General features: G+C 40.4%; 1 protein-coding gene across 1 annotated transcript in view; it reads right to left on the bottom strand.

Annotated features, from left to right (window-relative positions):
• Window positions 1-1,046: 1,046 nt before the first annotated feature.
• Window positions 1,047-14,684, bottom strand: part of RAPGEF5 (Rap guanine nucleotide exchange factor 5) — a 33,891-nt gene continuing 20,253 nt past the window's right edge. Inside the window, exons 11-15 of the mRNA XM_010173940.2 lie at window positions 14,258-14,308; window positions 13,040-13,127; window positions 9,773-9,837; window positions 5,164-5,218; window positions 1,047-1,843 (exon numbers count right to left, since the gene is read on the bottom strand). Coding sequence (XP_010172242.2) covers window positions 1,725-1,843; window positions 5,164-5,218; window positions 9,773-9,837; window positions 13,040-13,127; window positions 14,258-14,308 — 378 coding nt within the window. The 3' untranslated portion in view covers window positions 1,047-1,724. The remainder of the gene's footprint in view (window positions 1,844-5,163; window positions 5,219-9,772; window positions 9,838-13,039; window positions 13,128-14,257; window positions 14,309-14,684) is intronic.

The raw sequence follows: 14,684 nt of genomic DNA, 5'->3' as shown, positions 1-14,684 counted from the left end.
CAGCTAGTAACCTCATCTGAACAGTTTTGGTCTGTTTGCACAAAAGAGTTATTTACAATATGTGCAGTCACATCTACAGAAGAACATAGGAAATTTTTACTCCATGGCCAGCAAGAGTTTATTTTTTTTTTCTTTTTACTGGGTAAAAAGAATATTTTTTTTTTCTTAAAAAAAAAAAATCATATAGTATTTGATAATAACAAAGTACAAGCAAATACATTTCTGAAACATTTGTTTTCTTTACAGTAGATCTATACAATATTTCACAGATGGGAAAACCAAATGCATTCTACAGATTCCCCCACAGACTACTTATTAAAGCTGCATTTTTTAAATCCCTTTAAACCAGAGAGAACACAATGATGAAGAGCATGCTACTTCAGCATTCCCACATTTCAGTAAAGGAGCATTTTCTTGAAAGTCTTCCTCCTGTGGAAAACATGCCATAGAGATGGGAAAGCAATGCAATGTCCTCCCTGCTCTGCAAAGGGACTGCTACCATGAGTCAGCGCACAAACACGTGCCAGACTGTGCAGCACACTGCACATTGCCCGTGGCATTCGCTAGATTATTTCAGGGCAACTTCTTAGCACTGAAAACCAGAGCTACGGTGATGGTGATGCTTAGATGTAGGTCAACTATAGATAAGACTTTAGAAATGCTGCCTCAGTACATGCCCAGAAGTAGTACTTTTAGCTAAATGAGAATTGGCTAGGGGAGGGGTGTGAGCGGGACAGAAGCAGTAACGGGACCCTAACACTGAGAGCCCAGTGTGTATGCAGGTAACTCTTACTCTTTTGTTCTTTAAAAACGAGAAGCTTGTACAAATTAGGTGAAGTTTTGACCTGCTGAAACAGTATTTCCAGGAGGTGAGTTAGGAATGTAGGTGCATCTCAGCATTGTTCTCAATAGACACCAAGGAGGCTGTAATCCAAGCAGAAACCAAAGCTTCTGCTATAATAATTTGTAACACGTTAACTGCAGGAGCTAGTAGTAATTTTGAGATAACTGAAAAGGAGGAAAATAACACATTTTCAGTGTACAAACAACTGTGTCCATAAATTGCCACAAAAGTGGATTGACTCCTACAGTGCGTTTTATAAAGCAGATTCTTAAGGGGCCATAACAGGGTGAACTGTTTACTGCTGACCTCCGCATCATGATGCACTCTTGAGTTTCATCTGGTGTGCTCTCTTTTTATATTCCCATTCCTAGTTGTCCGCACTTATCTCAGAAAAGATGCTCCAGTGGACTCAGGGGAGCTGCACAGATTACACAGTATTTTTGACAACAATACTTTGGCAGCCTTGAATTAGCCAGGTACGTACTGTGGTGAACTGAGAATCAATCCCCTTGCGGCATGTTGCTTGCTGAAATGTTTTGTTGCTATGACATGATGTTTTCTTTCATTCTAATACTGGCAGAATCTGGATTGAAAGCGACACTGGACCAAACAATATTTTCACAGAAACCAAGCTCCTGAGCTCAAAGGACACTGCTCCATTCCCTCCTGTCCCAGTGACCAGCGGCGATGGCACCAAGCTTGCCCTGCAACTTCGTGAGCAGTTCCTTTGCTGGCTCTTGCCTGATTTTCCTGCGCATGTTGTGTGAGCTACTGATAAAACTCAGTAAATTGTTCTTACATAGGGAAGCAACATGCTTGGCATAAACATTCACTTAATTCAAAGTGCTGCAATTACAAGGTTATATGAAGCTTTGTACGCTCACACTCGCGGCTCGATTCTGTGAGAAAGCTCAAACAGAGCTTGCTGGTTGTCAATGACATGCAGGTGATGGATGTATGGCTTCAGCTCATGATGCTCTTTTGAAGGAACTTCATTGCCTGCAAGATAGGAGAAAGGGGATGGATCAGAAAGCCATGTCTTGCCTGCTTCTCTGTCCTGTGTGTTACAAAGTCGCTGGTGTGCCAACCCATCAGGTGCTAGACAGTCACAAAAAAAGATGGCCAGCGGTCCAAAGGACTTGCTGTTTAAGTGCAATGCATGAGGTACAGAAAAGGGGAGAAGAAAGGAAGAAGTAGGCAGCCAGCATGCAGGAAGGAGGGACAAGTGGATGGCAAGAAGCTGTCTCTTCCCAAGTGGAAGATTTACTCCTGCTGGCAGTACAGACAGCCCATCTCCTGTTAGGGTGGTTCAAGGTTTCCTTTCTGCCACTCTGGCAGCACAACGGAACCTTGAGCAGGGGTGGGGGACCCAGACTGTAACTTTTAAACAACCTTAACACAAGTACAGAAGACAGCAGGCCCCCAAATAATTTCCTTCAGAGCAGGTGAAAGGTGGCAGCACAGCAGATGAGTACAAAAGCTCTTCAAAGCTGCTCTGACAGGCCCCCGTGTTTTGATCTGTTAGGCTTTTGATTTCTGATCTAGTAACAGAGACGAGAGTCATGCTGTCACATCATGGGAGTTTACATAGCAAGAAGAATTAGCTGCATAACAGACAAATTGAAGGGTGGCTTGAATAGCAGATGTTTTCTGTTACAAGCTTTACACCCAACATTGGCTTGTGGGAACTTGCCGCCTGTGAAACCCTCCAGCATGGCTGGTGGCCAGCAGAAGTGGAAAAGAAAAACCTAAGCCAGTGGCCAGGAGACCATTAAGACAGGAAGAAAAAGCAATGAGACACATTTCCCATACATTGTTGACTGCTGAAAAACAAGCAAAGCTTGGACAGGTCCATTCTACTCCACACCCTCAAGGAATTTTTAGTAACATTACCATATATTAAAAAAGAAACCCCTTCAAAATTCCCCAACCCAGCCAGCTTAAATTGCACACTCCCTGCCTCTCCTTTGTTTCATCATCATCCTTTTCTCCACACTCTTCAGCTACATGAGAAGCTTTCCAGGAACCCACCATGCCACTCGTTTCTAAAGAGCGCTGTTCGATGCCATGTGGGGAACATGGGATGTCAACACAGCCAGCTCTGCGGGCGGCTGCTAACGGGCCTCCCGGGCAGTTATTTTTAAGAGCTATTTCTGAGCAGCTATCTGACTTGAGAAATGTGTGAGAGAATAGGACAACGTGATAAATCTGTGTTAGGATACAGAGATGACCTTTCCATTCTGAGGGAATAGGATCCCAGCAGCTGTGCTGAACATACCGAAAAACATTTATATTTGTCATTAACACCTGAAATGACAAAAGCTTGAAATATGTTATTTGTTCAGGCTACTTTGCCCAGTCTTGTAAATGCTATCATTTGTTTTCAGGATTTAGAATACAAAGTATTATTTCCATTAAAAAGGCATTTCAGTCTTGCTTGGAACCTAACCAGTTTCTAATCCAGAAAGACTTTGGTCTGCAAATTTAATACACATGATACAGTTCATAAACAATAATAATATTCCTTGCTTAGTTTTGTTTGAATTCTTCCCTACAGTGAGATATCTTCTGCTCTTATGCCAATTGGGGAACTGATGCAGTAGAAAGATTCACATTCTTGAGAGCAAAATAAGCCCACTAGAAAAGGAAACTGTCCATAAAGTCTCAATAAATATTCAGTGAATTCATTTCATGCCTAAATGAATTTAGAGGGAAAAAAAAAAAGTGCCTACAGGGATGTCTGTATAAGCTGCTTTTTAAATGTCAGCTTCACAATAAATCAAGTCTGTGGTAAAATAAAATAACAATCACATACTTCAAACTACTAGATTACATGATAAATCTCAGGTATTGACCTTGGACTTATGTTGTAACTCAGAAAACCACTTGAGGAAAAAAAAAAGCAAAAATGAGATGAAAGATTTGCAAAGAAGCTGCAAAAAAAATTTCACATCATTAAAAGGAATCAACATTACATTTTATAATGCCAAGTAAGAGGCATTCTAATTACAGAGACATGCTTTGGCTTAATCAGTATTTCCTTCAGTATCTGGTTTAACAGAATAAAAACAAATGGCACATCCTTCTTCCTCTCCCCTTCTTCTCTATATATATATTAAAATAACACAAGAACCACAATAGCAAGTAGCTTTTGGTTTTTTTTAAAAAAAAAGATTGTACATACACAAGGTATTTCTATAGAACAGATGTTGAGCAAAATTCTTAGCAGAACCTGTCATTCTCCAAGGTATATGTATTTATACACAAAATTATTATTATTTTTCTTTTTGTCAGAGTCCATTCTGACAGCTGCTAAAAATTCAGCTGGCAAAAAGAAATGATTCAAACTCTGTTCTGAACTTCTCCTTGGAAAAGAGGTTTCAGTGGACTCAATAAATTACGTGTTTAGTGAGTGGGTTTGGCTTAAAAACTCTAACCACTTCCTAAAGTAGTGTTGTGTTTGTCCCCTTCCTGTGTTTAACATTCTGCAGAGAATGAGAAATGCTGAGAAGGAGAAAAACAAAGTTTGTCCTCTGTAAGCAGCAAAACAAAGCAAGCTGGGGGCTTCTGGCATGGTCCCATAGGATTGGATTCTCTGGTGGCTAGTAAGGTGGAAACACCAAAAAAAGAAAAAGTCTTTCATGCAACTGAGGCACTTGTAACTGTTCCCATCAGCACAGATCTTCCAGGGTCTGAACCAGGCAGAGTGCTATTTGCAGGCTTTCCCTAGCAGAGGTACCAACACAACCCCCTCATTTCTACCCAGTCAGCTACTTCCACGAAACCCACAAGATCTTAGTAACTTCAAGACTTTTTGTGAAATGTCCTTACAAAACCAAAACAAACAATTGCTCTTGGTGAAAAGCCAAGTGAAAAACCGTGGTGAGGAATACCATCTTTTAGCCACTGGAAGCCAGGACAGCTGTGAACCCATTACCAAAACACATAAACTAGCAAGCAACTGAGATAACTTCGTTATAGCTGGGAAAGTGAAAATCAGCAGTGTACACCAGAGGCTTCCATTATTAAGTGCAGCTGGCACAGGTCTTACACAGTATTTTGAAGAAGTGATCATTTTGACAGCAAAATAATTTATAAAAAAATTGGAAGCTGATTCTACAAAAATTTTGTAAAGTGAAACCGCATTCAGCTGTGGTTTCTGATATGCTGACTTTCCAACAGTGACGCCCCCTCCTGCCAATTGGTTAAATACCACATTTTGCTGCTGTAGTAAACCTGAGCAAGCGGAAAGAAAGCAAAAAACCCAAATCCTCAAGGCTATACAAAGCCAAAATAAGTAGCAAATTTTGACTACTCACCAAACTGGTTATTTCTGCAATGTCTCAATGACCGAACGGTATCTGCAATCATATGCTGCAAAGATAAGATATAAAACATCAGTGCAAAAATCTGAGATGGATTTTGTCATGAGAAAAGACTGAAAAAATCTCTTTGCCCTACACTGTACAGCAGAAAGCAACTGTAATAAGGCAGAAAATGAAGACAGCAGGAGAGAGACTTTGCTCTTTGTGTCAGTGACAGTATGTGATAAAACAGGGTTAGTCTCTAGAAGGTCCTTATTGAAATCACAAACATTAAATGGGAACAACTCCCTAAGAGCCCATGGGAAGTGGTAATGAAAAATAGCCAAACAATTGCTTATTTTCTGTTCCTGTGACTTTTATTAAGAACTGAAAAACTACAGCAGGAAAGTCTTGTGGACTGGGTGGGTGCTTCCGAGTCCAATGCCTGGCTTTAGTGCACTGTCTGGCACATTTGGTAGCCTGCAACTTCTGTCTCCACATGTTGTCTAAATAGACACAGTCTATACCTTATCTTAAACTTGTATAGTGCCTAGCACAATCGGGCACCAGTATCAGCGAGGCAGTTTTCTGCAGTATGACAATCAACACAAAAATAACAGCCCACAGCCTAAATGATGCAGAACAAGCACCCTGACATCTCCACAGACAAGTACCAAGACTACACTATAGGCATACTATTTTAAGAAAAGTTCATGCTAACAGGGATATTGGATGTTCACTTAAATTAAGCAGAGGAAATAAAACATTTAAGTCTGGTTTATCATTCAGGCTCAGGTGTTCAGCTTATGAAAACTGGAATTGTTCATTGTAAATCAGTGGATTGCGCTCATTTTTACTAGATGTGACCTACGAATTTGTTAAGGCATTACTTTTTTCCTTTATTTGACTGCTTCTGTGGTATACAGGCAAAAACATACTGAATTTGGCAACTCTTCACCAAATCTAGTAACCAATTTAAGCACATTGCAATTAGCAGCAATGATATAATAGCTCATGCAAACAGCTGACGTTCTAGTCACATTTCCTTCTCAAATATCAGAGGTGGAAGGATTAACTGTCTTGAGCAAAACACGTTTAAGACCAGAGTGATGCAGAACAGATCATCTTTCAATACCCAGAGAGTGGCTCACAAAGCTCCTCCACAGAAAAGCTTATCACAAGAAAAATAGCACATTTAATGGAAACTTCATATTCTTTTCATCAGCAAATCACTATTTTTCTTGTTACTCGATGTGCTTCATTTGCCATGAAATCACACAATATCTTGTGCTGATGTCCTTGCACTGATTATAATAAAGTTCTAATGAGATATCCTAGATTTCATAGTCAATAGTGTGAGCACTGGGAGAGCTACAACTTCCACCAATACTGCTGCTATGATGTTTTCCAGCTGATACCCTTTGAATCTGGCTTTTAGAAGAAAGACCTTGTGACCACACACACTGTAATAATTCTTTGCTGTTTCTCTTCTGTAGTCAGTCAGTGTGGGAGTCCATCCCAAGACTGGCTTCTGCAGGTGATGCCCTGGTGACAGAAGAACCTCTTTGTGTAACACTGTCTTCAAGCAGAATGCCAAATCTCCCTTCTTTAATAGACTAATTAGGCTTCTCTCGCTGTCCATTTGCAATTCTCTGGCATCCAATTGTAATACAGAAAACCAGCCAATCCATCTGCAAAGCAAATGCTATTTCCTGACTGTTTAAACAGGTGCTTGTATACCCTTAATGTGAGGAGTAACAAATATTCCTCGTGCCTTTCAGCCTACGGGCTACCTAGGGTCATTAGCACTCCTTTAACTGAGGACAGCAAAAACTCAGGCTTGGGAGTTGCACAGATAGTTGATAGGAGGTGGGGGTTGAGAACACGCACACAGTCATTACAGCTGAAGGCCCTAGGTTTGAAGATGTTATCTAAAACAGTAATGGCCATTGACCTGTATTAGAGTTTGCTGGAGTGTGGCTAAGACATGTCATTGCTAAGATATGGGTGATAGCTGACTGGAGAAAAAAAACTGAAGAAGCCACATTTCAGTGAAGCAGTTTGGTCAATAGCATGGAAATACCTTGAGATGCAACAGTGTAAGACCTTATTTTCATTTATTCCTTCAGATGTAGCTGAGGAAGTGGGACAGTACTCAGTATTGATCAAACACTATTTTAGACTGGAGTTTACCAAACAAGGTGTTAAATAAATCATTGCAATCCCTTGAACTTTTACTAAAACTGGGCAACATTCCTGAGACAAAAGATCATTTCATTTTCTTCTCTTTGCAAATTCTCTTCTTTATCTTTTGCATTTATTTTGTCTTCACTGCAATCATGTCACGTCAAATCAAGTTCAGTCATGGCAGGATTGTTGTGGTCAGGATGCTCTAAGAATACAAAGGAAGCAGGGATTGTAGGGAAGAGATTATATCTTTTATTAAACCAATTGATATAGTCGGGAAAAAAATGGTTTAGACTGATGAGTCCTCCTTCAGGTCAGGTGTTTTAATGCAGAAATGAAATCTTTTAAAAAACTGATCCAAATAGAGGGATGAGAAAGCATCTTTGCTTTGAAATTCCTAAATAGAAATTCTATGCATTTGTGACAGTGAGTAAATTCCTTCCCCAAAGCAGTAATCTGCTACGGTACAATAATTCTTTTCTCCTTTTTCTGCAACAGCAAATTTGCAGGTGAGGTTCAGTGGCTTGATCCAAACCAAGCAGGAATCAATGTCAATCTTAATTTTTCTCAGCAGAAGCTAGAAAATGCTCAGCACAGTATAAAACACCAAGGAAAATGTTCTTGCCTGGGACAAAGCCCTTATAATTAGAAAACACACATAAACTGATATATACGTGATGATGGGTGATGCATCTTGTTAGTAAATTCATGCCCATAGACTAAATACCTTAGAATCCAAATGAAGTTGTGTAGTATGTGTACTGCTTGAGTTTCTACTACACTCATATTTAAATCTCTCCTAAGCCCCCACTTCCTAAGCTTGCACTGTTGCCTGCATTCACATGTACACAGGGCTCAATGAGACAGCGCATTCCTGAGAGCGTGATCCGACTAATAATTTGGAGGAAGTGTCAGTTTGAACAATTCTCGCCCCACCACTATCACCTCAGACTCTCTCCCCCTGCTATTTAAAATACCCATTATCCATTTGCATGGAAAAGGTGAAATCCTGGCTCACTGAAGTCAATTAGCAAAGCTCCCACTGCCTCTGGAGACACAATGGTGACAGCGAGGACAGGAAATCTTACTAAGCAAGCCCAGCATATATTAAACATATACATGATTAAACAACAAACAAACAAACTAACAAGGTCTGGCTAAGACTGGAACAAGAATCAGATCCTACATATTCACTAAATAAATATAAGGGCCAGTGGGGGATTTTAGTAACAACTATTGTGCATCAAGGTCTAGTTTAATTTACATGTTAATTGGATGTACTTCCAAGAGGCAATGAAGAAGAACATGCTAATGAGTTTTACTAAAACACCTAAAGGTCAAACAGTTAATGGACCTGGGACAAGAAAACCTTTCATTTAATGTGAATCAGTGTCCTTGTAAACTCTGCAACAAGAAAAGGTACAGGAATCAAATAAAAAACACAAAAAGAGGAGCTCAGGTTCAAAAGTCAGTCTGTATCTGCTTGCAAGTTGAAAGACAACATACATTATGATAGGATGTGAAAAATAAGTTAAACATCTAGTTCATTAATAACTCCATAGCTGCACATTCATTCTCAAACAAGTGTAAAAACATGGAGAAAAATAGTTGGGAACAGTTCACCATCTAGAACAGCCATCTAGACTAACCGTCCCATGGCACATCTAGAGCTGGGAAGAACATTTTGGTTTCTTGATCAAATACTCCAGGCCAACAAGAAAAATATCAAAGTTTCTCCACTCCACAACCATTCAGGTATATACACTGTGGCTTTCAGTGCTACAAAAATGTTATTGACAAAGAAATGAAATATGCAAATTAGAGAAATCAAACCTCTATCAGTAATATCAGAGCAGATGTCATATGTTGTCTAGAGTAGATGTGGCCAAAGATACAATGTCAGTAAGTGCCCTTCTACATAAAAGCCAGTACAGTGGTATTTACAGGCAGTTTAATTCACATTTCAGGCATTATTTTCTTCATCATCTAACCTAGATCAAAAATTTTACTTTCATTTAAGATTCCTGGATTTAGCATACCAGTGGAAAATGACCTTTTCTTCAGTGCCTTGAGAAAAAAAGGAAACACAATTCAGAGAAAGCTGAAGCAGGAAAACTTAACTGAGGAGAAATAACTCATGACCTGGTGCAAAGGATAGAAAACTGAGTGGACTGTGTGGCATCAGTGCTGACTGTCACTGGCTTAGCCATTTTACACAAAATTGCAGAAGGAAGGAGTGGGAAGAGAGAGGAGCAAAGGAAAGGGGCAGGGGAGATAAACTGTTACCTGTTTTATCATGTCTGCTCTTTTTTTACCCCTGTTTTTTTCTTCCTGATTCAGCCAGAAGAAAAACTTTTAGTCTTATAAGATAAGGAGGGGAAAGGGAAGAAGAGAACGTGAATCTCTTTGAAAAACAGGAAAGACAAAATTAGCTTACCAGCTTTTCAAAATTAACAAGGTTATCCAGAAAAGTTTTATTTCCTTCGTGGATGAATGTTACATCTGAAAAAAAACAAAACAAAACAAAGGAAAAGTAGTTATTTTTCATGGCTTTGTTTAATATAAAGCAGTAAAATGAATAAAGAGCAACAAAAAGAAAAAAAAAAAAAAGAGGAAAACATCCCATTAAGGACTGACGCAATACCTTAGGGCAAAGGAATAAAACCCTGGTATAATGACATGCAGAGATTATGAGACAGCAACACTATCTACACATCCTACCCAGAGGATTTTCAAGTGGGAGCACAGATTTCTTATTAAACCTGGTCTGTGTTATTTCTGGGGTGTGTACCGTACAGAGGATGGCTGGGAGCAGGCATGGGCATCCAGAGGGACGGCCCTTGCATGGCACACCAGCTCACCACACCCTGCGGCACCCACCCAGCCACGCTGCCCGTGGCTGTGCCCAGGCTGGGGTTGGCCAGTCCCTGAGCCCACAATTCCATGGGGACAGAGCTACCAGACGCTGGAGTCTGCTCTGACAGCCCTTTGTCTCTCTCTGCGGGACACAATGACTCTGAAGTCCCCCACAGAGATGCCAGCTACAGCAGTGGCCAGCCAGGGAAGTTAAAGATAAGCCACCAAAATGAAGTTCAAAGTCTTGAAATAAGATTTACAGCTAGGGAAAAAAAAATTAATACAGTGTTGTTGGAGAAACTTTGTAAAAGCAACAAAAAGGTCAGTGAAAGGAAAAGGAAAAGGTCTATATTGGGCTCCAGGAAGGGAACTGTAATGAATTAGATCAGGGCAGAACATCAGGCGAAACAAATGTTGCAAAGTTAAGATTACAGGTCAAACAGTAACTTGAGGTCATTTTCTCCATTTTTCTAATGCATATTAGGACACAAAGTAAAACCTGTCTTGGACATGAAGTATCAAGGACATGAACAGATTCCCCATGGGGACTGAAGCTCTGCTTCAAATAGTGCATCCTCCGTGTCACTGAAAATACTATCAGGAGCACAACCACTATGGCCCTTCTCATCTCTCCCGGATGTGCAGGTACCCACAAGTACCAGGAGGAGACAGCACTGTTTTAATGAGGCAGCACTCTGATACCATTGCTTCTCAGTCACAGCTGCGTCTGCCAGCAGGGAAATGGCAGACAGTAAACGGGAAAGGTCTTGCTCTCAGCAGAGGTGCCAACCTCCAACCCACGGGTCTAATTGTACATGTCAGCAATTCTTCTGTGCTCATCTCTAGGACTCCATTGGATGCTCACTTGGACCTCCTAGTTTCGGAGGATTTTAGGACTGGGAACCTGCAGCTGATGCTGGGGGCTGCTTCGTCACTCCCTGCTCCCCATCCCCCTAAAAAAGCCAACCTGATTTATTTCCTTTTGTTTCCAAGACTTGCTCTGTGCCTGAGGTGCTTTTTGTAATTGCTTGGGATAGAAATGTAAATGGCTTCACATGCTGGTGGACTGGGACACATTAGGCAGAGCTCTGCTCTAGGGGTGATGGAGAACTACTGTGCCCCCAGTGCAGCTGGGCTGGGGTCTGTCTTGGACAGGACAGCAACCTGGGCGGGCAGGATGCCAGTCCAGCCTCACTGGGTCCAGCCGGCACTCCTGAGTAAAGCGGGGCAAGCACAGGATACACTGGGGCTGCCTCCAACACCTCTCTGCCCCTGGGCAGCATCCTAAAAATGAGGGGGAAAGGAGGGAGTGGGACCATCTACACCTCCTCTGCTGGGCTGCTTTGGGGCACCCAGGGAAAGGGACAGGGAAAGGACACGGCTTCAGGACACAGGCTTTGCTTCTCTCTCTATCAATGCAGTTAAAAAACACCCATCACTCCTAATGAAAAACTTATACTGGAAGCAGAAATTTCCACACAGCTTTTTAAGTCAGTGACAGCAATGTATATATCTCTGAGGGTGGAAAGAACAGAAATTTGCTTTGCAGCCAGCAACTAAGAGTCTAGATAAATTCAGTGGAGCAGAAAATTGCATCTGAGCTATGTTGTAAGGGTACATCACAGTATTTTATTACATATTTGAAAAATCTGACTGATTTTCAAAAGCTGTGTCTGTGTGCTGTGAGAAAGTTCCACATTTAAATTTAATTAACTTTAAAAGGACACTCTGAAGTTATTTTTCACAATCAAATAAAAGTTATTAATGATTTTCAGTTTTTTTCTTTAAACTACTTTTGCACTTGTGTTGAAATATAGTAATTTGTTGAGTTAGTAATGATTTCTAGGCTGTTAATGCTTATTTTACCAGTCTTGGAAATAACATTAATACAAACATGTTTGACTTAGAACAAAGGCCTATATACTTTGGGAATTACCAGCCTTGGCAACATCTTCTTATGGATCACTGTACTGAAGAAAATTACTGTATTATTTTGCGAAGTCTCCTTGCTATCTCCTATACATTTTAAAGACATGAATGCTGCTTGCATGCATGTTCTTATACACCATATTGTAGTGCTACACAAAGATCATTGCTATAAGTTGCTTGTTTACATTTGCTGCCTTTGATTGCAGGCAAGACGTACTCGAGAACGCTTGAGAAATATTTATTTTGAAGTCTTGATAATTGTATCCATCTGATCTAATGCAAAATCTTTTGATGTGTGCAAAGAGGGGAAGTGCCTGATGGCTCCTGAGCTGTCACCAACTGATCTGGGGAACTGTCTTCAGATATTTTAAACTTGCAGCAGCAGCAGGTTGGAACAAACAGCCTAAAGAGAACATTTTTGGAATACAGGAATAATCAAATGAATTTGCCATGTTCAAAGACAAGGCAATTAATAATTAATTACTCCAAGACAATGGAATATTTTAAATACCTGTCATTTAATTAGCTGCCCAGCTCACTGCGTTAAGCAAGTAGTTATAGCTTATTTTAATCAATATTTTAAATTTTTTTTTTAAGATTAAGATTTTATTTAACTCTTTCAGACCCCTTTTTCAGGGACGTGCAAGGTCTCGCTCTCTACTGAAGAGGATGTGGCCAGAGCAATGGCACACTGCTCTATCCATGCCTGACAGGAAGGTACTGAAGTCTGAAAACCTACACAAAAATTGCCATCTTCCCCCATCTTAAAAGGCAGCTGTTTATTATCCATACCAAGTGCTATCTTGTAGATACTGCCACATCTGACACATTCTTATCATAAGGTCACCTGCAGGAAAAATCACCTTATACTTATTTTAATTAACCATATGGAAGAAGAGCAGCCAAGCTTTAACATTACCTTTCAGAAGTAAGGGCATGAAGGGTATTTTTGGAGATTTCATTTTCTTGAATGCATCTCTGTAAGCTTTGTGATTCAGAGAAGGGTCCTACAAAACCACATGGGTAATAGAGAGAAAAATCAATAGGCTATAAAAAGAACAATTCTAAATCCATTATGGGCTTATGATCTTAACATGATTTAGATATAAAAGGTTTCTTTGGGAAATGAGGTAGATAAAGGTTTTCTAAGCTAGGTGATTTACTAAACTGAATAGGAAACATAAACAGTGAAAGGAACAAAAGCTATTACATTCCTCTACATGAAGCAGTGCTAAAATGGGAGTAAGCTGCAGAATGGATTCACTGAGACTGCTCTGTAATTTCCCCACAAATTTTTATTAGCAAAATCTCTTCATCTTACTGTCTAGCACAAAATGTATCCCAGAATCTATTCCTGATTAATTTATTCCTAAAAAAACCAAACCAAAACAAAACCAAAAACCCAACAACAAACCACCAAACAACAACAAAAAATCCCAACAAAACCTGCTCTCAGATCAATGGAGCATATTTGGGATTTTCGAAGAAAATAAGAGAGTATGTTTCAGTGATGTTGTGTAAGTAATTCAAAAAGTCATCTTAATTTTCCATATAAATGAATGTTTTTGTACATCAGCTCACACACAATCTTGGCAACACATTAATTTATGAAGGACTCTAAGTGCAGAAGCATAACAGCCATTAAAGGCTGGATCTCACATTCCCCATGCCAGGCAGTGATCTCACCATGCACCCACTTCCATGACAGCCCAAGCAAGCATTTGTTTATTCAGCTTCGATAATGGTAACAAAGACCCTCAGCCTCAGATTTCAATTTTTTTAAACTTCAGCTGTCCTCCTTTTCTCCTGATCCGCAGCACGTTGCTTTGGACAAAGGCTGATTAACCACCATGGCAAAAGAACAGCTTCCAAAGTGATGGTGGGGAATCAACACTGCATTTGCCTCTCTCTCCCCTTCCTCCAGCTGTCAGGAATGCAGCCTCTCTCCTTTCCTCCTCTCTCCAGAGGTTGGGAGACCACCTTTGAGCTCTGGGGGGCTGCGTGGCCTTCAGCAAGTCACAGATCTGACATGACAAGTTCCAGCTCAAGACAATGACAGGCAGCCTCCAAATAAATTAGGAAGAAGGAAGGCAGGTAAAGACAAGCAATGCTGTTCTGCTGTCAACACCATACTTACCGTCAAACTTTCAAGTTCAGTAAAAAGTTTCTTGAACTTCCCAGGAATTTTCTGAAGTGGGGAAAACAGAGGAAAGACAGTAAAGTTGATTTTAAAAAAACCCAACAACATAGGCAGAAAAATGCAGAGGCATTTTTTTCCATGAGACTGCCATGTTTGAAGCACCTGTTTTAAAGTACCAACAGGCTGTTAACCTCCGCTCCTCAGCTCCGAGAGCTCTAATTACAGACCATGTTCAGTGGATGCTGGTGAGGCACCAGCCCCTGCAGCCTTGCCTCAGGGACCTGCATCAGTCTTTCATGGAAACTGCTTGTTAGCAGCTGTTTTTATTTCCTTGCCTAGCTTCCATGTCTGCTGCATTTACCTTAATAATCACATCCAGTTAGAAATAGTAACACAGCCTGAGAATTCAGATACTGTAATCACA

This window comes from Antrostomus carolinensis, unplaced genomic scaffold, assembly GCF_000700745.2.
Source record: "Antrostomus carolinensis isolate BGI_N321 unplaced genomic scaffold, ASM70074v2 scaffold9928, whole genome shotgun sequence".
Lineage (NCBI taxonomy): Eukaryota > Metazoa > Chordata > Aves > Caprimulgiformes > Caprimulgidae > Antrostomus > Antrostomus carolinensis.
Note: the sequence above shows the minus strand (reverse complement) of the source record. Positions and strands in the feature narration are given on the sequence as shown.